Genomic DNA, 23,247 nt, shown 5'->3' with positions numbered 1-23,247 from the left:
CCGTTTGCTTCTGTCATCTCCCCTCTCATTCCTCTACTCCCTCCTCGCAAAAGCATGCACAGTATTTTATAGGAACTTTCCATCTATGTTTTTGACTCTTAAAAGCAGTGTTTTGCTTCCCTAAAAAAAATTTTTGTCGGTATGCAGTTGTAAAAGTAGAGCTTCTAGATTTTAGTCTGTTTATTTCTTTGTCTTTGAAGTGCTGATTGAATCTCTGTTGTTAATCTCTCTAACCCCGGGAAGAAGATTATGCTAACAATGTAATGGGTGGGGAGGGGAGATGCCGGGAACGAGACTGTTGACTGTGTTTCTCTAAAACAAATTCACGTTTTCAGTCAGTGCTTGTCTTTGTCTGGTTAAAGTAAACCAATGGTCATATTTTGCTACTAAACATACTGAAGTGTGGGAGTTACCCTAGTTATAGTGGCAGCAGGTGGTAGCATTGACACTGTCCATTTGGTTGAAGGAGCAATTCCATGGGCAGCATCCCGCGGTATGGCCAGGACTGGTGGGTTTGCTTCCATCTTCTGTCATCTTGGAGTCTTGTCAGCTTGTTACAAGTTAACAAATGCCAGAAATGGGGGGGGACGACTGTCTGTGATCAGGACAAAATTATACAAATGTTCATACCTTTCCTTTTTAATCTACTTTATTTACCAAAATAGTGTGGTGGACTTCTGAATCATGTATTATGCTTAACTTTTAACCAACAGTAGGTAAGTCAACTTACATCAGTACTGTTAGCAAACGCATTTTCACAAAGATGATTGGACTTATGTTAACCTTTAGTAGAAAACTGTTGCTTACGGTTGTTTAAAGAGAACCAAAGAAACAGGCCTCAGAGTAAGGGAAAAATTTACCGTAGACTATCACATGGGCAAAAAAATGTGGTTTAAATTATAGTGTTTGTTTTTCAGTGATGGAGAGATTAAAAGGATGTGTTTTGTTACATGATTCACCTGTATCGTGAATTAATAATTAGCTTTTCTACTGTAGATTGTAAGGTTTCTTTTGTAGAGTATTTAGATGCATTAAATTCTTGATTTATGTCTTTGAGTCTCAGTTGCTCTATTAACATTCATGCACAATTAATATGTTGGCAATAATAGTATCAGAAGTAAAAGATTAGATAAGCTGTGCTTCTGTGATTATTCCTAACTCTTCCCTGTAAAACTCAGACAAGATGTGTAAAAATGCAGTTATTTGTCTTCATGGCTGCTAATTTCTGCACCAGTAGTTGTCTGTAGTACTTTACACTGTTAGGGACTGAAGTGGCAGGGTGAATATTCTTAACTTTATGATCAGTAAATGTCATATGGTCACTTATGGTCATTCTTTCCAGAAACTCAGATTCACAGTTCTTGAGGAAATCACAGTATCTTTAATATTGTAATCATAAGTTATATAGAGGAAATCAGAAGACAGTTTGTCCCAGTTTTGTCCCAATGTGAGTATATTAGTATTTGTTTAGTAAGATTTATTTTATTCTGGATGCCTGTGTCTAATAGCCAAGAAGGTAAGAGAGAATTGAAATGGAAAATAAAAATTGGACATAAAATGGGAACCTTTTCCTGATTGTTTATCCTATATTGTTAGTTACAGAATCTGTGAAACTGTCATTGCAGTTATCAAAAACCGTATTTTTAATGCTTTCAAATTGCTGCTGTTTCTGTAACAAATCAGTTAAAAATATTAGTATTGCATCTAGTACAGATTCCTGTTTCCTCCCTGACTTGCGTCCCAGTGGGGGTAAGTCAGAAGAAGCCTACCATCAGTTGTCACCACCTGACAAATGACAGATGGGGACTTCTTAAGCAGCAGTAAATTGTTTGTGGCATATCTCCTCTGATAACTATCACCAGGAACCAGCTACTCCCCCAGTAAACAGCTATTCCCACAGGAATAGTCTGCCTGTAGCAGAAGTTCGTGGCAGTCTTGGGCAGTTAAGGCTAGAAAATTGTCACCTGTCAGGGTGTAGTTCCGTTTCTAAACTGCTATGGACTACTATACTACAAACTACTACTACTAGTTACTCTTGTAAAAATTTTTTTCTAACTATTCTGCTTAGACTCTTGAGCTTAGTCCTGTCCCATGGCAGTGAATATTACAGGTTCATTTGCGAGCTGTATTTGGGGGGAGGAATGGATGAAAACTTCTCTATTTCTTTAAAGCTATCCTTAATTGTAATACAAGCAGCAGATCAGAACCTCATTGCACAGGTGCTTAAAAAAGAAAATAGGAATTGCCCACTTTTTTTCTTGTATAATTGTGTATATTTGTCACCTCTGCTCAGAATTCCTAATCTTTCCGTTCTCCCTTGCTATACAGGTCTTCAGTGTCCCTGGTCCTTTCCTTGCCTGTTGTCTCTCTGACTCTCTTTTCTTTTTACCATGTGCAGTCCACCAAGGAACTGGGATGAAGAATAATCCAAATGTGCTGCCAGTGTGTGTTCTTGTATGGGAAAATAATTGTTCTCTCTAGTCTGAATGCTTTAGATTTTCTTCCAGAACAGTTTTTCACCAGAACGTGTTACCTGCATGTAGTAGCAGTTGCTGGGGGTTGTCGTCATTTTTACTGTTTTTTTCTTTTAACAATAATAAATCAATATTTACAAGAACTTTTTGTGAATCTTCTGTGTTATCTATCAGAAGATGCAACATAAAGATGAACTCCTTTTTTTCCCTTATTGTCACAGAAGCAACCATGGGGTGCATTAAAAGCAAAGAAGACAAAGGTCCAGCCATGAAATACAGAACTGATAATACTCCAGAACCAGTTAGTTCCCATGTCAGCCATTATGGATCAGACTCAAGCCAAGCAACACAATCACCGGCAATAAAGGGATCAGCAGTTAATTTTAATAGTCATTCCATGACTCCTTTTGGAGGACCTTCAGGAATGACACCCTTTGGAGGAGCATCATCTTCATTTTCAACTGTGCCAAGTCCATATCCTAGTACGTTAACGGGTGAGTGTTATATAATTTTTTTTTAACTTATCTGTAAGCTTGACATTTGTCTTTAAGAAATACTATTACCACTTGTCATCCAGAAATAAAATACATATTTAAAATAAGTTGTTCTTTAGAGATTTCTGATTTTCATTATCTTTACTACTCAGATAATAATTCAGCCCTTATCCACCATTTGTGGGGTTGGGAGTTTTGTATCTGTTTTTTTATTTGGGTTTTTGTGTGTTTGGTGGGGGGTTGTTAAGATCAGAGCACAGAGAAATTTAACGTATGTTAAAGGCAGTAATGGGAATAGATGATAAAAGCATGTTAGAAATTCTGAGCTGTTAGAGACACACATGAAGCTTTAAACTTTAGGAGAGAGATGCAAAATGAAAAGGATCTCAAATTTCAGGAAACTGATATTTTAATTTAAACTAATTTTCAGACTTACTTGATTAGCTATAAGTTATTTATATTAGCGCAATATTGAATCTGTTCATTTATAAAGATAATAAGGATATGCAGTGTATGCTTAGTACTATATGAACAATATGAAATGAAAAAGCAGAAATCTCATGTTCATGGTCCTATGAAAACTAAAGCTGAAAATGTTAAAATGTAAAAATTTGCAAGATGCAGAGACCTTCTCAACTGAGATATAAAGTCTCCGCAGGTATGGCATTTTAAAGCAACACACATTTGATGGTGTAAACCCCTTCCCCCTTTATATCAAAATCTTAAAACTTCATTAAAAAAAACTTGATTTGGTGCCCCTGGCCAATCTCAATAGGTGAGCTTTTCTTTGTGTTCACTTAGTTTCACTGAATTTTTTTTTTGAGAGAAGAAAGAGTAATTTATTCTAGAAACTTTGCACAGACACTTCACAAAATACCATAAATAATTCTTTCTTAGTCTATTTCTAGTTTTCCCACAAAACTCTAATGTTAGTACAATTACAGTGCTTTAATGTTTGCTTAGTTACTGTGGCATTTAAAGGCTTTTAAACACAAGAGATTTGAGATCCATGAAAACCCCGGTGACCTTGACATTAAGCAATTTAGGAAACCAAATATGAATTGTCAGATAATGATCACCTCCTATCCCCTTTATGGGAATCCATTAAAAAACAAATAATGAGCATCTATCTTGTCTCAAAATTTTTGAGCCAGCTCTGAATCCCAGTTTTGGATTAACATATGCAGGAATGAAATATGGCAGCATTTCTTTTTATTCATTAGCACTAGTAAGTAGACTTTGGTATGCTTAAAGAAGTCTTCATCTCCACCAAGAACCTCTGTGTATGTCCTCGTACTAGATCTGATTCCTCGTTTACATCAGAATCTCCTGTAGCACATGCAAGCACTCCTGAGCATCACCAGACATCGGGAATGCCACCCCCAAATACCTTAAATCCTTGCTGCAGAGACCAGAAAGGATGTTCGCTTGCCTGTCCCTGTGCCAGTTAGTAGTTAAGCATGTTATATATCTTGGACCAGGATCAACAGGAGAGATTTCTCATGGGAAGATAGTCTTGAATTTCGTCAGTGTGGATTCAGGTATCCTCAGGCAGGCTGATTTGGGTGAATGCCCCATCATTTTGTGATCAGGTAAAAATGATACTGCCTATGTAATCGTTTCTCGTTGTTTTATAAAACCAGCCCACCCACACACAAACCCACACACCTCTCTTTTTCCTTTTCCCTTTTTCTTTTTTTTTATTTCTCCTTCCCCCCCCCCCAATATAAAAAATTCACCAGCAATTATTTGGTAAATTCAGTTCCAATTTTTAGATCCAAGTTGCCTGTTTTTGTGAATGAATAAAATGACTTTGTTTGGCTGTAACAATAATCAAAGCTGTGGGTAGGTATCATACAGCTCAGGACAGTGAACTGGGCCTTCTAGGCTTGCCTGTTCTTGTCATATTATGAACTAGAGTAAGTCTCGATGAGTAATTTGTTTACAGAGGCATCACACACACCACAGCTATCTTTGTGCAGAGATAAGCTTTCTGTAACTGTGACAAATAAAATATTGGATCCTGTTCTGTGGCCTTTTGCTTAGGAAGAGAGAGAATAGATGGGCTTGTCAAACAGAAGGACATAAGTGTCAGTAGTACTTAAACCAGTCCATTAGTGATGCCTGACAAAAGGATGATACGGTTTTCATTGTGGCCTGTAGCTGTAAGGTTGAAGAGAGCTGGGCCATCTTTTATTCCCCTGGAGCAGAAAAAGAGGAGAAATCTATGTAAGACACATTGCTCCTATGTTATACATTCTCTGTCATCAAACACTTAGAATTCATGGGGTATTATTGAAAACAAAAACAGAAAAAGTGACCATCATTCTTCTTCCCTTCCATGAAGCTCTGTGAGCACTAGTGTTCTGTAATCCTCATGCTGAGCAAGAAAGCTTGCTCTTCTCTCCAAAACCACTTCTAGATTAGAAAAAGAAAATGATGCCCTAATCAAAGGATACCCTTTAAGTGAAATGTTAGGTCCATAAACAGCTTTAAAAAACAGATCACCTCAGAGTGATCCACAAAGATGACAGCGGTGAGAGCCTTTGAAAAACGTTTTGAGATGTATCTGTTTGAAATACTCTGTGTTGATGCTGTTGTCCTGAAATCTTTTTATTATTTTTTGTTATAAAATAATTACATTTGTGAGTGAGAATAAAAAGATTTTGTTAGCTGAAGTGTTGAAATCAAAACAAAACTTTACAAGGATTATATACTAGCCTTTTCAGTTCTCTTAAATAATTCAAAGTACACAAATAATCTCTCTTGTTGCGTGGATTATATTTGAATCCATTGTTTCATTTTCTTGAATAGTGTTATGCTGTTTAGAGAAGAATTATTATCTGTCTTGTTCCCATGTTGAATTAATATCTTTCTAGATATAGTACAGTTTATTCTCAAGTGGAGTCTCCCAGTTGCTTTATATGCAATAATATTGTGACTTCAGAGTACTGATTTTCTTCATCTTCTGAACAGCTCAATGGAGATGGTTTATTTCCTTAACATTTGGTTTCCATTTGTGTGAATATGGTATATTATCCCACAATTTCTTTTTGCATGCAGCAGCTTGTGTCATCAGAATAATAATGCAGTAACACACAGGAAAAACTGTAGAACTGTGTTAATTTTTAACTTAGATTAGTTGTTAACTTCTCAGAGATATTCTAACTAAATCTTGATATGTAAATCACATGTTTAAAAAAATCCACCTACTCTAACCTCTTATGGGGATTTTTTTTGTTCTGATTTTCCTAGATGAACTGTAAATTCATTTCCAGTTTTGCCCTGCTGAGGTAGTGTAATCTCAGGAAGACTCTAAATCAAATGAAAATATTTAAGTGACTTGGAACTTTTCTGATAGAAAGTATCCATCATAAAATAGTAACATTAGAAGTAGAAAATATCCATTGCATTATGTATTCTTCCTTTCTGATCACGGGCTGTCATGTTAATTGTAACATCTAAAAATAGAAATAATGTATTTCTGTAGGTCTTCTTCCATGTGTATCTAGGTACACATATACGCATGTTAGAAATGTAATATTATACTTTTGAAAATAAATTATTTTACTGCTTGGTCTATCATTAAGCTTCCTAAACTTCCATTAGACTGTGAAATAGCCTTTCTAGATCTTGAGAAGTCTTTCTGAATTGTCCATGAGCAATTTTTCTATTTTAAATTTCTTCTAGTTATGATATATAGTTATTTTTGCCTTGTACATGGCATATAGCCTGTTCTCCTTTCCCTCCTACTCCTCCTTTAGTCCAGTTTTATAGATTAGGCTTTTTAGGGATAGAAAATGTTTTCCTATAATAAATACAGGACCCTTCTTACCATCCTTCTCTCATACTTGCATCTTGTTCATGGGACATGCAGCAACATGCTGCGCACCAGAAGAGGGGCAGGGGAAGCAAATTCCAAAGAGCTGGTGAAGTGTGAATGCTCATTATATGAAATATCTCTAGCTATTGGTCTCTACAGTAATGCAGTTACGGATCATCCTCAGCAAAGGTCTGCTTCACTGGTTGGGAGACTGGATGGAATTTAAAAAAACATTAGTCCTAGAGCAGTGAAATGTCTTTGTCCCTTGTGGGATACTTCTGTTTCTAGTTTCTTTCCTTGAGTAGACCTTGATGTGTAGCCTCAGAAAGTTGGGAACACATCAGTTAGTTATAGAGAAGTTTAACAAGAAAATTATTTTGTAAAAATTTGTAGTTGATAGTTTAATATGATGCTTTCATGGTGTTGTAGGATCTTCTAGGGTTGCATTTGTTAAAAATAAATTAGCTTAATTGTTAATGTGTTGTCCACGTTTCATTGTATAAGTGCTCTAATTATTAATATACTTCCAATGATTTATCTAGCTGCTTTTTTGGTGTGGAGATAATCTGCTTTTTTAGGGGTATCTGTTCATAGGCCTTCCTCTGTCTTAAGAAATTAGCTGATTATTGATCCAGCTTCTACAGTGAGATGGAACCCAAAGTGTTGATTTGCTTCCAAGTCAAAATTGATGAGTTCTTTTCATGGATTAGTCCTTAAATCAAGTGTTGCAGTATTATTGCTATATCATATGCTTTTTTTTCCCTTTTCCTAAGGTGGTGTTACTGTATTTGTGGCCTTATATGATTATGAAGCTAGAACTACAGATGACCTTTCATTTAAGAAAGGCGAACGGTTCCAGATAATAAACAACACGTAAGTTTTCTCATTCACAGACTTCACTGGGATGTTGTTGGGAATAATACTAACCCGACATTTCTTTAAATCTTTTTCAGTGAAGAGTAAATGGATTTTTTTACTTGAATAAGAGAGTTCAACAGATAAGGGGTAAAAATAGTGATACTGATAAGACAATAACCTGGGGAAGCCCAAAGCCCTCTTCTCCTCTGTTAATAGGGTTATATCCTTTTATTCCCTCCTGTAATGAGGCACAGCTGTCCCTTTTGGGGCTGCAGAGGTGGAAAAGCCTGCTACTGCAGACTCTGCATGTTGCAGGTTCTCTCTTACAGGTAGGTCAGTGTGGGGTGTAGGAGGGAACCGTACTGGGAATGCAGGAGTTGAGCACCCTGGCTCCAGACAAGGAGAGCTCCGAGCAGAAGGGGGTCTTACCAGCCTCCTTTGTAAATCCACACTAGGTTATCTCAGCAGTTTGATATTCTAGTTTAATTGCAGTAATGTTACAGTATTATGATCTGATTTCTGAAAGCCTCTTAAAGAGAAAATTATTTGTTCACCTTGGAGGTTTCTTTACACACAGCTTTTGGCTGTGGTAACAGTTCTAATTCATGCGTGCAGTAGTTTTCATTCATCCAGTTCTCCAATTTTATTAGCTGACTTCCTGTTTCCTTTGTTGCTCACTGTCAACATTCAGGCAGAGGGATCTAAGTTAGGCAGATTAAGGCTAGAGTACTGTGAAGTTTGTTTACAGCTCTACCATAAAACTTTTTGTTACAGACTTGTATTTTGCATATATAGATAAATGCTGCTTTTTATATTAAAAAATATATATATATATAAAATTCCACTAAGAAGCACTCACATAGCTTACAATAAAAACAGAAATAAATTTAGGTGCAGTGCAAATTATTTTGGATGCCTTCTTAATTAAGATAAAATGTTATCTAAAATTTAGCCTGCATTTCATATGTGAGGATGTTACAGCTGTTAGGGAATGATGTATTGTTTATATGTTGAAGAGATAATTGATGTTGCATTGCAGGGAAGGAGACTGGTGGGAAGCCCGATCCATTGCTACAGGAAAAACGGGCTACATCCCAAGCAATTATGTAGCTCCTGCAGACTCCATTCAAGCAGAAGAGTAAGACATTCAGTTTCCTGTCAATCTGTTCTTATTATCTATTCTGCACTTACAGTCCTATGGTGATAGTGTTCTCTTAAGTCACTACATGTAACATTTAATGAAGAAATAGGATAATACTACTAACTCAAGGATAAAAATGCTACTTAGATGGTGTTGGAGGTATAATTATTAATAGGTGTGAGGTGGATACTCACATAAATGTTTTATGCCTGCTTGCTCTGTGTAGGGCTAAAGCAAAAATACATCTTTTTCAGTCAAGAGTTCACACACCCTCAGCTCCAAGTTTTTACATATATTTTTGCTTGGCAAACCCTAATTCAAGGTCAGCTATATCCTTGATAGCATCTAGTCTCACATTCTGAAAAAACATTTGCATGGTCCGTTACTGCTAAGCTATCAGTCTGTAACAACTTTTTGGTACAAAATCCTTAGGCATGCTAAGGACTGATTTGAATTGAGAAAAAAACATTGTTTGCAGTACCAGCACATTCTACATTCATTTATTCCTGCAGCACTTAAAAATTGCATGGAATTATTTGGGGAATTACGAGTTGGGATGCAGTTTCAGGAGGTACTTGTTTCAAGGGATTAATTGCGTTTATTGTACTAGAAACTATAAAACTCCACTGCTCAGTATGCAGGCATGGTGCTGCCAATAAGTGATTCCCTGATACGTGATCTGGGCACTTCTGTGTTTCCTACTGCACTTCTGGGAAAACAGCCCAATTTCCAAGATGTTTCCTGAATCTCAAGCTGCGATTTTAGTATGTTGCTGCTGCGCTCACCTGGCTCTTTACTATTGAAAAGTGATTGTGTCAAAGTCACAGTGTTGCTTAATGTCCTTGAGTTTCAGTTATTTTTAAAATCATGATCTGTAAGTCAAAAATTTGAGATTTTTTTTAAACTATGTGATAAAGACATATTGCCATTAGAGCTGTACTAGTGGTACCAGTAGAAACCATAGTCCTTTGCTAGCTAAGAATGCAGTGTTTCTAGAAGGAAAATATTGCTCCTGAATACTGGCAAAAGGTGGGGAGGGCGATTTGTCCTAGATTTATGTGATGGCTGGAGGTGGGACTAAGAGGCAATGAGTGAGGAATTTTTTTTTTAACTGAACATTTTAAAGAACTAGTGCTAATTTTATTAAATGTTACCACAGCATTTGGAATAGTGTTCATTTGCTTTAAAGTTCACTTGTTAGCCCTTGGCTTTGATAGCATTTATAGATTTTTGTTTTATTATTGCAGCTGGAGTTACAAGTGCAAAAGCAATATACAGCCACAAAATTGTTAGGATTTTCTTTCTTAAGTTGTCTTTTCTAAGCCTGAAGGCATTTATATTGCAAACTACTTGTGACAGGATCCATATTATCCCTTTGCCTTTTGAATGCTGCCATATTATAAATGCTGAATGCTCATAAAAAGGACAAATAGACCCTTCTGTTATTTTATAGGTAGTAAAATAAAATAGCACTTTACAACATAATTTGTAAATTGCCATAGTAGTCTAGGGAAGAGGCATTTTCATGTGAAGTAATTACTGGGGTTGAAGTTTGCTTCAATAAGATTATAGGTTACATCCAAATTGTCCGAAACAGACATACTCCTGTAACTCATTCTAACTTTGCACATCTACTTATACAGTCAAACTGCAAACTTAAGAAAATGTAAAAAAATAAGTTTGATGTTCCTAAATGATTGCATAGGCCATTCTGATCACATGCCAACAAAAAGATCCCTTTTTACCTACCTTTTTTTTTCCCCCCCACAAAATGTTTCCGCCACAAAACCACTGTTTTGCAGTGGGTTTCTGATACTACTTTTCTTCTCCCTGCAGTGCCAGGTTTGCTTGGTACTGTGACAGTCCCAAATGTTTGAAATTTACACTTTGCATCATTTTATGATTTCTGAGGCGCACAGTTCCAATAAAATATGGTTAGAAATAAGTGTTCTTCCAAAGCCTGGAGATTCACTGGAAGCTGGACGATAAAATTAACACTGGCCCAGGACAGAACTTTGTGCATAATGTTTATGAGGATGAGCATGCTTTGGGAGCACAGAAGAAGAAATTCCTTCTGTGAAAGAATTTTAGGCAAGAGAAACAGCACAAAACAGCCAACAAAGATGGACTGTTACACATAGAGCACAGAAGAGAAGTGAGTGATACTTACTACAGGGGTGTTTCTACATGAACAGCAGAGAACAGCGCTGTTTTTACTGCAGTGGACAGCAGGAGGACAAGAGACAATGGACGTAAGCTGAAAAAGGGGAGGTTCCAACTGGAAATAAGGAGAAAAAAAAAATTCACTGCGAGGACAGCCAGGCAGGGGCACAGGTTGCCCAGAGAGGTTGTGTACTTTCCATCCTTGCAGGTTTGTCAAGAACCAGCTGGATGTAGCCCTGAGCAACCTGGTCTGATCTCAGAGCTGACCTTGTTTGGAGCAGGAGGCGGGGCTAGAGACCTCCTAAAGGCCCTTCCTACCCGAATGATTCTGTGATCCAGTGATATTTGTGCACACCCACCTGGTACCAAGCAATGCTTTTTAACACATAACTGAAACGTCTGCAAAAGAAAACGTAGTTAGGGGTGCTGCAGTGCTCTGAGTGTGCGACCACAGTATTTCACTGTCATCTGATTCAGCCTGTCATTCAAACTTCTTAACCACAGAGAGTGTTACTTTAGCTGGTGAATACTGTCGATGTCTATTGTTAACCCATCAGAAAAACATAATATTTGTGGATAGAGGCCTCTTTACGTAGATTTTGAAAACAGTAGAAATTAGAACTGTGTTAGAATAAAAATAGGTCACCTTAGTCTTTCAGTTATATGGGAGTCATAACTTTTGTTGATGTGTAACTGCTTTTGGATATAAGTAGTCCTGTCAGTACTTCAGATTTCTAAATCTTTTTTTCTCTATCTGATTACCCAAGCTTAGGAAGCTTTTATTTACAGATATTTCCTTTAACTTTTTTTAGGTGGTATTTTGGTAAGATGGGCAGGAAAGATGCAGAAAGGCTGCTTTTAAATCCTGGGAACCAGCGTGGTATTTTCTTAGTAAGAGAGAGTGAAACCACTAAAGGTATGTATATTTCTGCATATTTCCTTTCCCCTGCCTGTCCCGGTCCCCTGAATATAATGACCATTTTTATGTCTTATTACGTTATACCTATACACATGTACATGTGTAACAAGACTAGGGGAAATGTATTAAATATGCTTTTCTATTTGGTTCTTCACCAAAAATTTAATTTGTTTTCTAGGTGCTTACTCCCTTTCCATACGTGACTGGGATGAGGTCAGAGGTGATAATGTGAAACACTACAAAATCAGAAAACTTGATAATGGTGGATACTATATCACAACCAGAGCACAATTTGAATCTCTACAGAAGTTAGTAAAGCACTACAGAGGTAAGCCTAAATTCCAGTGTTCCAGTATTGCTTTGTGCCTAATGTGAGGAAGAAAAACTGCATATATAGCTTATTTTTTAAAAATTCACTATTATAAAAATTACTTTTTTACTTTGACAAACAGTAAATTAAATAGTTCTTTTATCAACATTAGCATGTTCCTTTTATTATAGTTTTATCTCTATTTAGCTACAAAACTTACTTTTCCATTTTCTAGAACACGCTGATGGGCTGTGTCATAAGCTGACAACTGTGTGTCCAACTGTGAAACCACAAACCCAGGGACTAGCAAAAGATGCCTGGGAAATTCCTAGAGAATCTTTGAGGCTAGAGGTTAAGTTGGGCCAAGGATGTTTTGGTGAAGTGTGGATGGGTAAGAGCATAATGTAACACCTCTCAATTGTTTGTAAGATTGTTTTAATAATATTTTAGGTAAATCAGTATTAAAATCTGAAAAGATAATTTGATAAAGAATTGAGGGGGAAAATAGTAATTATGATCAATCATGTAAAGTTAAAACTAATTTTCAATATAGTTACTAATTTATAATTATTCTATTAACTGACAAAACAGAAGCAAAAAGCAAATGGTTTTAGTAGGAAAACCTCTTCAGTGTTCTAGCAGAGAATAAAATGTAATTTGGTTCTCTAGGAACATGGAATGGAACCACAAAAGTAGCAATCAAGACACTAAAACCTGGTACAATGATGCCAGAAGCTTTCCTTCAGGAGGCGCAGATCATGAAGAAATTGCGACACGACAAGCTTGTTCCACTGTATGCTGTTGTTTCTGAGGAACCAATCTACATAGTCACTGAATTCATGACGAAAGGTATGTGACTGAATAGCTTTTAGATACTAAATTTAAAAGATTATTTAAAGTCCCAGCAACAAATTAAATGTTTAATTAACATTAGGTTTAAACTGACTTGGAGTATAAATGGTAATTTTGATTAAATTAAAATGAGCAACATTTGACCTACTTGAAGCGGTTCTGATTTAGAGCATGGGTGGAGGCATGATTTTTTTTTTTTTTTTTTTTTGAACATCTGTTTCATCCTTGCTAATCTTTCAAGAGTTTTTTCCTCTCTTTTTTTTTTTTAGTGTGTACTGCCTGTACTTTTCATTTAAATTAGATAGTATAGTTGGGAATACCGTTATGAGAATACACCTACCTATAGCCAGGTCATGTTCACAACCACAGAATCAGTTGGGTTTGTTTTCTCTCTAGTAGAGTAATTGCAAATTTTAAATAGCTTGTTTTTTCCCAGACTCCTTCTTTTCTCTCTTGTTTTCCATTCCTTTCTTCTTCCCTTACTCTACATCATTTCACCCTCCCCATCCCCTCTGGAAAAAGAGATTTAGGCTGAGTGTGGAAGTAAACATTGTAAGCATATTAGTGTTAAGAAGAAGCGGTTTCTCAAATCAGTTATTCCAGTTTTTGAAAAATGCAATCTTCTGCTCACCTCACAGAAAACTTTTACTGTCTTGGTAAGAAGAAGAAATAATGTCAAAGTCAAGGGAGTTGCAATTTATGTTCAGTGCTGTGCCACAAACATTTTTTACTTTTCTGTTGGATGGATTTTTTTTTTTAAGTATTTTTCTAAGGCTGGAAAGGTAGAAAGGAGTAGAAAATGTAAGAAGTTTCTTCTGTGTTGGTTTTATTCCTGAATAAAACAAGACAGTCTCTCTGTCAGACCTTACAGCAGTCATGCAAAATCACTTTGCATTATTCAGAAATCAGGTTTTGGCAAGGCAATCAGGATAGGCAATTGCTTTCGAGCATTCCATCTAAGAAAAAGTAAAGATTAAAATTGGAACAGGGATATTACCTTAAAAAAACAGAAGTAAAGAATTGCAGAAGCCATTGCATGTTCATCTAAATTACAGATCCAAAATGCCATTGCAAGTTTTTTTTCATTTGAAAAAAATGCTTAATTTCCCCAAAAAAGTAAAAAGTACTGGAGCAAAAAAGTATATATTTTTTAATACTTTATAATGATGCCATAAAACATATGGACATACGGTGACACTTGAATTAGGTGGGTCTTATTTGTGTGGCTTTCCCTACTTCTATCCCATGAGGTTTCATATGTTTTCATACCTCAAAGACTGCAACAGTAGAAAAAGGGGGTTTTTTTCTTTTCTTTTTCTTTTTTTCCTCAGGAAAAAAGCTGGGTAGGAACTGTGTAGTACCCCAAAATAATTTTTGCAATGTGGACAGATTGCTGAAGTCTGTGTGAAATCTTTCCTTTTCTGCATTCCTCTGAGCTCATAATCTGAGATGGGGAAAAGTCTGTGCTAAATCCCCAAACAAACATCATCAGCAACATGGATCTGGCCTGTCACACTTTCACTTTTGATGCAAAAGTATAGCAAATGACTAACATATCAGTGATATCTAATTCATGGCTGCTGCAATAAATTCCATTGCAAAATTGCAATTTAGTGACTTTTTTCCCCATGAACACCACACTCTTCATCTTTGTAATTTTGAAAGATTGATTAGTTACTAGTCTTTATTCAGTCTTTACCATTTTCTTAAGAAAAAGATCATGTTCTTGTATCCCTAATGACACCTGTGGAGAAAACTGTTATGTTAGAGACAGAGTTTTACCATACATGTAAAGATTACTATTTTGAAAGGCACACAGGTCCATGGAACGCACTTCAAATACTACTAATGTTGTGATATTCTGGATGCAATTGCATTTTATAATGGGAGAAGATAATACATCTTAAAGAATGGAAGATGCTTTTACTTGCCCTGTGAGAAAGAAAAAGCAACAAAATGAAATCAACAATTTCACAGTCGTTTTTCTAGTATATAGTGGGAGCTGACAGAAAAACTTAGTAACTAGGAAAAATTTAATTTACATCTAGGGATTTTGTTTTGTTTTGTTTTTTAATTACACAACTCATTCTGAAAAAAGTCCAAATAGGAGGGGCATTGAGACCAGGAATACTGGAAAATCCTTATGTACTGCCATATAATCATCAAGTGGCAGTCTATTTTATTAATGTTCAGTTATCTAAATTACTGAAACTGACTCCAAAATGTTTGGATAAAACTTGCACTAACCGATCATAAGGGCAGAGTCAACTATAGGTGTTGATTGGGTTGTGGGTTTTAGTAAATGAGGGTTTTCAAACAGCTTGGGAGCTGAATGTGTAAATCATCATGTCTAGGTCAAGTTTATGATTTTTACCATGTTTTCCCAAAATGTTTGTGTTATCTTTTACAGGCAGCTTGCTAGACTTCCTAAAAGAAGGAGAAGGGAAGTACTTAAAACTCCCACAGCTGGTTGACATGGCTGCACAGGTATATTGTATAAACCAAGAAAAGTGTATTTTGTGCTTAGAGAAGAGACTTGAAAGTATATCAGATACCAACTAGAACGTTATGGCTATTGTTTGCTTTTCTTTACATCTTCTGTTGTAGATTTGTAAGTTGTCGAAAGGAAACTGTCTAGATCCAAATTAGCAAATATTGTATAACCAGACACCCTATAATTCGTATGTGGTCATAAGGTCTTGCTTTGTGATACTTCCCATGCTTATATAAAGAGAATGGAACTAAAAGAAAAGGACATACTTTAATGCTTTGGACAAATTAATATAGTCATCAAAATAATTCTTAATAAAACTTTATTTTTAAGATTGCTGATGGCATGGCTTACATTGAAAGAATGAACTACATCCACAGGGATCTCCGGGCAGCTAACATTCTTGTAGGAGACAATCTTGTGTGTAAAATAGCAGACTTTGGTTTAGCAAGGTTAATAGAGGACAATGAGTACACTGCAAGACAAGGTAAGACTGATTTATTTACTGAATAAATAAAACCAGTTACCTTAAAGTTGTTATGAACTGTCACATTTAGCAGAATGTGTCCATGTGTTCTGTCTATGTGACAAAACTTATGCATATAAGTGTACCTTCACAGTTATGTAAGTTAGATGGCCCCTCTCCTAGCACAGTTTTTGTAAAGTTTTTAATGTTCAAAATTATTTGGCAGATTGCTTATTCTTTCAAAAAAAATTTTTAGTTGTTTTTTTAGGTAATAAGTTGCTAGAGTTTGAAGAGGGCTGAGATTTCAGCGAGGGTGCTCATCACATCCTGAAGATCATTCCCCTTTTTCAACTGCTTAGAAAAATTGTAGCCAGTAGTTGCTGCCCTAATGCTTTTCAGTTTGAAATATTAAGATACTAAATCACCTCAAATTTGGTTCAACAAAAAAAATGTAAAATTTTTTGAGTGCAGTGTTACTTCAAAATATTCTGAAGTGTAAGCAGATGATACACAGGCAAGGGAAAATTAAGTATCTCTCTTTCCAATGTCTTTAGGAGCTAAATTTCCAATTAAATGGACAGCTCCTGAGGCAGCGTTGTACGGTCGGTTTACAATCAAGTCAGATGTGTGGTCATTTGGAATTTTACTGACAGAACTGGTAACAAAGGGGAGAGTGCCATATCCAGGTAAGGGGAAAATTTAATAGATTTTCCTTTTTTGGTTGTTTTTGCTGTGCTTTAGAAGCTTCCTTTTATGCTCTTTAGCTGCATTCAGAGTCCACAGTCAGCAAGCAGAGACAAATACTTAGTCACGCTTCGCTGGTTCTTGTGTTCACAAAGTTACTTGTTTTAATTACAGATTAACTACTGTATAATTAAAGTGTTTTAGGATAACATTTGTAAATGTGACTGATAGGTCATTGCAGACAACTTAGTATCCTTTTATTTTGCTATCCATCAGATTCTGAAATTTCTAATTTTGACATTTTCCCAACTTACAGTATCTGTAGAGCAAACTTGCTAGACCAGTTTTTGAAACCAAACATACGTCACATGTTTTGTTAGGTATTTTGCTGTTTGTGACTGGAATTATAAGACACTTCTGTCAAATATATACTGTCTCTTTCATGGTCTGATTTCAAATTAAGTGGTCCTTGAATGGAATTTAATGCAGGCAGAGGGTATTTGTGCTTGAGTCTCTTTTCTGAAAGAACAGGCCCAAGACAGTGGTAAATGACCTGTAACAAAACATATGAATAAGTATACAAATGGACAAAGGACAAGATATTGAGGAATTGTTGGTATAATGAAATAATTTTCAGAAAATGTATTTAATGGAAAATTTAAAAAATTCATTCAATATGCAGTGTGCCTATTACAGGTTCCATCATGGTAGATTCACATGCATGTCTTAACAGCATTGTGTCTGGAGAAAGAAGACCTGAAAAAAATTTGGCAAACTGTACTTTGTGTAATGTCATTCAAAGATAAAATGCTTTCATTTTAGGGATGGTGAATCGGGAAGTTCTGGAACAAGTGGAACGTGGATATAGGATGCCTTGCCCACAAGGCTGTCCGGAGTCTCTCCATGAGTTAATGAAACTGTGTTGGAAGAAGGACCCTGATGAGAGACCAACATTTGAATATATACAGTCTTTCTTGGAGGACTATTTTACTGCTACAGAACCACAGTACCAGCCTGGAGACAATTTATAAGCCAACAATCTATATAACATGCACAAATCTGCCAAATGTAAAAGACTTGCAAAGAATTCCTGATGTCTTTAAGGAATCAAAGGAAAGAAAATCTTTGCTACTTTGCATGCTTTTAATGGCAAACTGGAATTTTGTAATACAGTTGCACAAAACCACTTTTGAAGTGTTATAATCTAATTTACCAATGATGTGATTTTTTTTTTTTTCTTTTTCCCAACTTATTTCAGGGTCCAAAGGAAGCTTATTGAAAATACGGGATGGTAAAACGAGTGTTGGTGTGAAGAATAGCAGCAAAACCAATGTTTCAAATCCTTTATTTTCCCAGCATTTGATAATCTTTCTACTAAAGAGAGAATTGTCTGGAATTGCAAGTGATCTTGGGGTAGGACATTTTTAAAGCAGAGGAACTTTATGGGACCAAACAATTCTATTCCAGTTCTGTAAAACTTCCTGCATTCAAAATTACATGGGTCTTTTTCCCTTAAAGATGGTACAACCCTATTGATACATAGTCTTGATCTTTAAGCTTCCTCTTGCATGGACTTAATTAGGGTAGGCAGGTTAAAAGAGAAATTGGAACAGTGTATGACAAACTTTGATCTAAATGGTAGACCTCAATAGTGAAATTAGAGAGCATAATGCACTGTGTTAATACATATTATTGATGTAACTGGAAAGTAGCATGAGAGATTTTTCTTATTTTCTTTCTGCATAGCTAATTAAGAATAATGAAGGTAACTAGAAAATGAGGTAATATTTTATAAAGTTACACTGATAAAGTATGATGATATTTGAACTTGAAACTGTATAATAAAATTGGGGTGGGATGAAATCCTTTAATCTTCTAAGCTCCAATCTTACAAAGAGCTTTTGTATGGGAAGACTACCTGAACAAAGCTCACCATGAAAGCAAGACTGAAGCGGTAAATAGCCACTTTTAGTCCATTTTCAGAGACAGATTTGGTACTATTATATGTGGCTTTTATATTGTTAATAAGGGTGGGTGCCACAAATGTAAACTGTCACTAGTTCAGGGATTTGATTGCACTTTTGCTTTTCTTGACTATTAAGACACTCTTACACACAGTTTCTCCTCCCGCTTTTGCCCTTCCTATAGAATTATTTAACTAAAAATAAACAGAAGAAAATGTGAAAGTTTAAAAACTAAAGGGATAAAGTATATTTAATGTTGACCTAATATAGTGACAATGAACTTTTGCTGGCATTCAGCGCAGCTTACACAACATCTAGATTTATTTTCTTCAGCTACTGACATATTAAGCAATAACATCATGTCTTCTATTCAACAATTTGCATGAGGTTTTTGAATTTCCGATCAAGCTTGTATAATTTAATTTTGAAACACTAAACTCAGCTGTTGGGTTGAAATTCATATATTATCATTGTAAAGCTATCCAACAAGTGGATTCCAGAAAAGTTGGTAGTATAGTTCCGGTACTAAACCTAACATTTTTTCATGAGTTTACACTACACTGAATCCAGCTACCAAATGGATCTTTATAAGAACAGTGCCATCATTTTCCATTTTCCCTCATCATCCCCTATCACCTGTACATCTGTGGTTATCAAATTTTAAAAGGGCTTTATGTAAAAAAAAAAAAAAAAAAAAAAAAAGGAATTTTAATTTTTCTAAATATTTTAAAATGAATAACACAATCATACAAGTTTATGTATTAATACAGCTATAACAAAGAATGCCAAAAACTGACACTGGCATTGTCTGGATTTTAATTACCGAATGAAACAGTTCATTGTAGTAACACTTGTATAGTAAAGGAACAAAACACTAACTTAATGAACGTGTTCATTGTAAATGGTTGTGTATTATAAAACTTCTCCAAAAGAGATTGTATGTTTATGAAAATTTATTTGTGTTTCACCTCAAGACCTTGATGTGGTTCTTTCCCTAACAGAGTTTAAAATTCACGTTCACATTTTTTATATAAATAGTAATAAGTTTAATTATGTAACTAAGTATTTTTATAAGTATGGCATTGTTGAACTGCTTTGCAGAATTGGTTCAAAATAAATTTCTCCTTGATTGCATCTGCTTATTTAAAAAAAGGAAACAAAACCAGAGTAGCCTTCTTATGGAGGGCAGGGGGAGGGGAATAAAAGGGAAGCTGAACTTTGTAGCCTCAGTTATCTTGATGAGTTTTTAGGTGTATGTTTTTCCTCTGTAAACTATTTTAATGTACTTTCATAAAAGATGCTGAGTTCATGGTGTGTTACAAACTATTGCTGTGAAAGGGAGACTTTTTCTAGAGCAGTTCAGAAGTCCTTGGCAAGAGCTGGCTAGAACAATTCTGTCTAGACTTAAAACTGCCCCCCAGATGGACGGACAGACAGACTTGGGACTCTTGGGACAAAAATTCCAAAGTAGACCCTCGGTTGGCAATCACTGCCACACCATAGGCAAACACACTTCCTCTCTCTTACTTATCTGGCATTAGCAGTCACTGTTGATTTCTGTGCAATTTTTCAGGGAATTTTATAAATTTGTTCTTGTGGTGGTGGATATTTTTTCTCAACTATGTTGAATGTTATCTATCTCAATGAGCAGTACTTCTCAAATCTCAAATCCCAAATCCTGAAGTGTATATTCAGTGCCGCTGTAGATTAAGCAGCTAGTACTGTCAACATACTGTTTCTGAGTTTCAATAATAACTAATACAGCACTAAAAGAGTTCTTACAGAAGCTGTGAACTGCAAAGTTTACTGTACTTTTAGTATTTCCTGTAATGTAATTAATGTTTTACTATTTTTAATGACAACAATCCTGTAATATTTCTGGTAATCTGTACTCTCCCCATTGTCCATCAGACCTTTGTCATATCCATTTTCTTGTGGTAGGGCTGCAGATTGTTTCTGTCATGCATTGTTTCAAGCTGTAGTATTTGAAAAATATTTTCATATGATTTTTGAGAAAATTTCCAAACATAAAAATGTATATGATCCTACTGTTTAGATAAAATACATCCTTCTTTTAGCATAAAGCATCACAAAGAATCTTATGTGTTCTTAGCCTTGAAAGCATTGAATCTTGTCATTCACTACATTTGCGACTAGCTCTTACCACTGAAAATTAGCCGTGGAAAGGTAATTTGGGGGGGGGGGGGGAATAGTCTCCCATAACTTGCTGATGGTAGAAACAAGCCAGAGTATTATTCTTTCCCTCATTCTTCTAAGATACAGGCAATTCTGAAACGTGATCTACACCATATTGAGAAACCTCAAATGTGGAATGAACATAAACTTAACTAAATTTAATAATGAGCCCCAAACTCTTGTTATTTATTTCAATCTGTTTAATCCAATAAAATTCTCTGTTTTTAACTTTTCTGCGAAGATACTGTAGATGTTTGTACCAACTTTCCCCCAACATGCGAGACTGCTGCAGAGCTATAGTCATGTTAGATACAAACCCCAAAGACCCCCCCTTAAACTAAGCAGCGTGTCATAAACAGCAGAGTCAAATTCTCACACCCCGCTAAGGAATTTAGGGCTAAATTTGAGTAATTGATTTTGGTCTGGGTAGATAACTGCTAAAGCCCCAAATTGTGCTTCATACATTCCCTGCCTGCCTCCTGTCTTTTGCGGTAGGACCTTAAGACTCTTTGTGCAGATGCCTGGAGGTGCAGGTGCCTCCCAGCCCCGCATCTTGCTCCTGCTTCAGCCTGATCAACATGCAGGAACTGAGCTTCATCAGCCTCCTGGGCCCAGCAGGAGGCTTGTGGTCAGTGCAGGAGTGAGAATCCTCATCATGCGCACCTCTGGCCACCGCCTTTTTAAGACAGGTTGGGAAGAGATGCAACAGGAGAATGGACATACCTACCTCTGATACAGCAGCCTTGGGCAGAAAACCTGGGCTCTGATCTAGACTCCTGGATTGCCATTGCATCTTATACAGGTGACTGTTAAGTGTGAAAGAGATTTAGTTGTGGGTGCAAAACCAAGTGTAGGGCTTCATTCACAGCCACAGGCATAAGTATTCACTCTAGAGCAAGGTTCCTTTTTCCCTTGCTTTCTGTCTTCTCTCACGCCACTTATGGGGAGACGATTAGCTGGAAAAATATCAATGGCATCCCAGCTTCTCCCTTAGCATAGGGGAGGGAAAAGGAGAGATTGAGAGTGAAAGATGGAGGTGAGAAGCTGGGATGTTACTTTAAGCACTTAACAGGAAAGAGGGAACAGTTGAGGGGTGTAAAGCAAAGATAGCAGGGATCATCTGTTTTCTTTGTCATATTTTGGAAAAGAGGTAGAAACAGGCATGCAGGGGAACTGATGAGCATCTGCTCCCTTGTGCACAAACATGGGTCAGTGGAAATGAAGCAAAGCTACAGAGAAATGCTCTTTCTGTTCTCTCTGATGGTTCTGTGTCTGCTCAGCTCACCCTCACTGGTTCCTAGCTGAGCCCCTGAATACTGGCTGGGGAGACCCAATATGACAGAAGAACAGCATTCTCTTGCCCTCTAAAAGAGTGAACCTTGATCAGTTCTTTGAAAAACTGATACAGAGGGCCTAACCAGAGAGATACTGGTTCCTGGAGACCACACTGACAGGGTTGTTTGCCTCTGCAGCTTAGCCCCAGAGTGATGCTGTTACAGACACTCTGGCAAGGAGCTTAGCATTTCTTCCCTAGTGGCACTATGTGGATGTAGGATTTGGGATTAGGTTTCCCTCCTCTCCGTGTGTGTACTGAATGCTTAGGAACTTAAAACAGAGTTCAGGCATCCTCTGTGGCACCCATGTTCTTCACTGGACCTAGTCTTTGAGCTTATTTTTCTTGTCAGTTCTGCATGCAAACATTTGCTTTTTGTGTATAGCACTTTGGTTATTCATTTTAAACATTCTTTTTTAATTTAAAGTCATATTTTTGTTAAATTGCAATAACCACCGTTGTTGGGGGGATAAAAGTATTTATAGCACTATGTATTTTTACAGAACATTGTCCATCTTCTATGAGTATTTCACTTATTTTAAATGAGTAGAAACATATGCTGGCCCTTTTGCTGCTTTTGATTTGTTCTTCTTAAAGGAGAAGGGACAATTACCTAATTAATCTTAGCAGGGCCTGAGGAATAGACTGGTAATTTAAAAAAAAAACCTGAATACAAGGTTGTTGATGAATCAGTCATGTACCAACATTGAAGCTAACTGCTGTGAAAGCATTCCTTTTTTTATGAAAAAGCTACTCGCAGTAGGAGCATTCGACCTCTCTTCTTTGTGCCCTACTGCTAGATTAAGTCTCTAGCTGAGACCACTGATACATACATACTATGGCATGGATGGATCAGTGCATCTTACATTTGATCCTGAAAATCCATCCTAAGCATGCTAACGCTCAGGCTTTTTTCCTTGCTGCATCTGCTATTCATTCAATACCCAACATTTACTCACATTTGAGGCAGTCTTCCAGGAGCTCAGTGGCTGATGATCCTTCCCTCTACTTTAATGTTTGGAAGCACGAGAGTTGTATTTTCTGGATAAGCAAGGATTTCTTGCAAAAAGAGGAAAGAA

At 36.4% G+C, this 23,247-nt stretch overlaps 1 protein-coding gene across 3 annotated transcripts in view; it reads left to right on the top strand.

The window, feature by feature from the left end:
- The window catches only part of YES1 (YES proto-oncogene 1, Src family tyrosine kinase), a 51,342-nt gene extending 30,606 nt beyond the window's left edge, over nt 1-20,736 (top strand). For all 3 annotated transcript variants that reach the window (XM_067290671.1, XM_067290669.1, XM_067290670.1), the window contains exons 2-12: nt 2,696-2,968; nt 7,565-7,664; nt 8,689-8,787; nt 11,766-11,869; nt 12,051-12,200; nt 12,418-12,573; nt 12,852-13,031; nt 15,445-15,521; nt 15,859-16,012; nt 16,546-16,677; nt 17,498-20,736. In XM_067290671.1, the coding sequence (XP_067146772.1) occupies nt 2,704-2,968; nt 7,565-7,664; nt 8,689-8,787; nt 11,766-11,869; nt 12,051-12,200; nt 12,418-12,573; nt 12,852-13,031; nt 15,445-15,521; nt 15,859-16,012; nt 16,546-16,677; nt 17,498-17,706 (1,626 nt within the window). In that variant the 5' untranslated portion in view covers nt 2,696-2,703 and the 3' untranslated portion in view covers nt 17,707-20,736. The remainder of the gene's footprint in view (nt 1-2,695; nt 2,969-7,564; nt 7,665-8,688; nt 8,788-11,765; nt 11,870-12,050; nt 12,201-12,417; nt 12,574-12,851; nt 13,032-15,444; nt 15,522-15,858; nt 16,013-16,545; nt 16,678-17,497) is intronic.
- The last annotated feature ends 2,511 nt before the right edge of the window (nt 20,737-23,247 follow it).

Source organism: Apteryx mantelli, chromosome 2, assembly GCF_036417845.1.
Source record: "Apteryx mantelli isolate bAptMan1 chromosome 2, bAptMan1.hap1, whole genome shotgun sequence".
Classification (NCBI taxonomy): Eukaryota; Metazoa; Chordata; class Aves; order Apterygiformes; family Apterygidae; genus Apteryx; species Apteryx mantelli.
The sequence above is the reverse complement of the archived record's forward strand: the minus strand, read 5'-3'. Positions and strand labels throughout refer to the sequence as shown.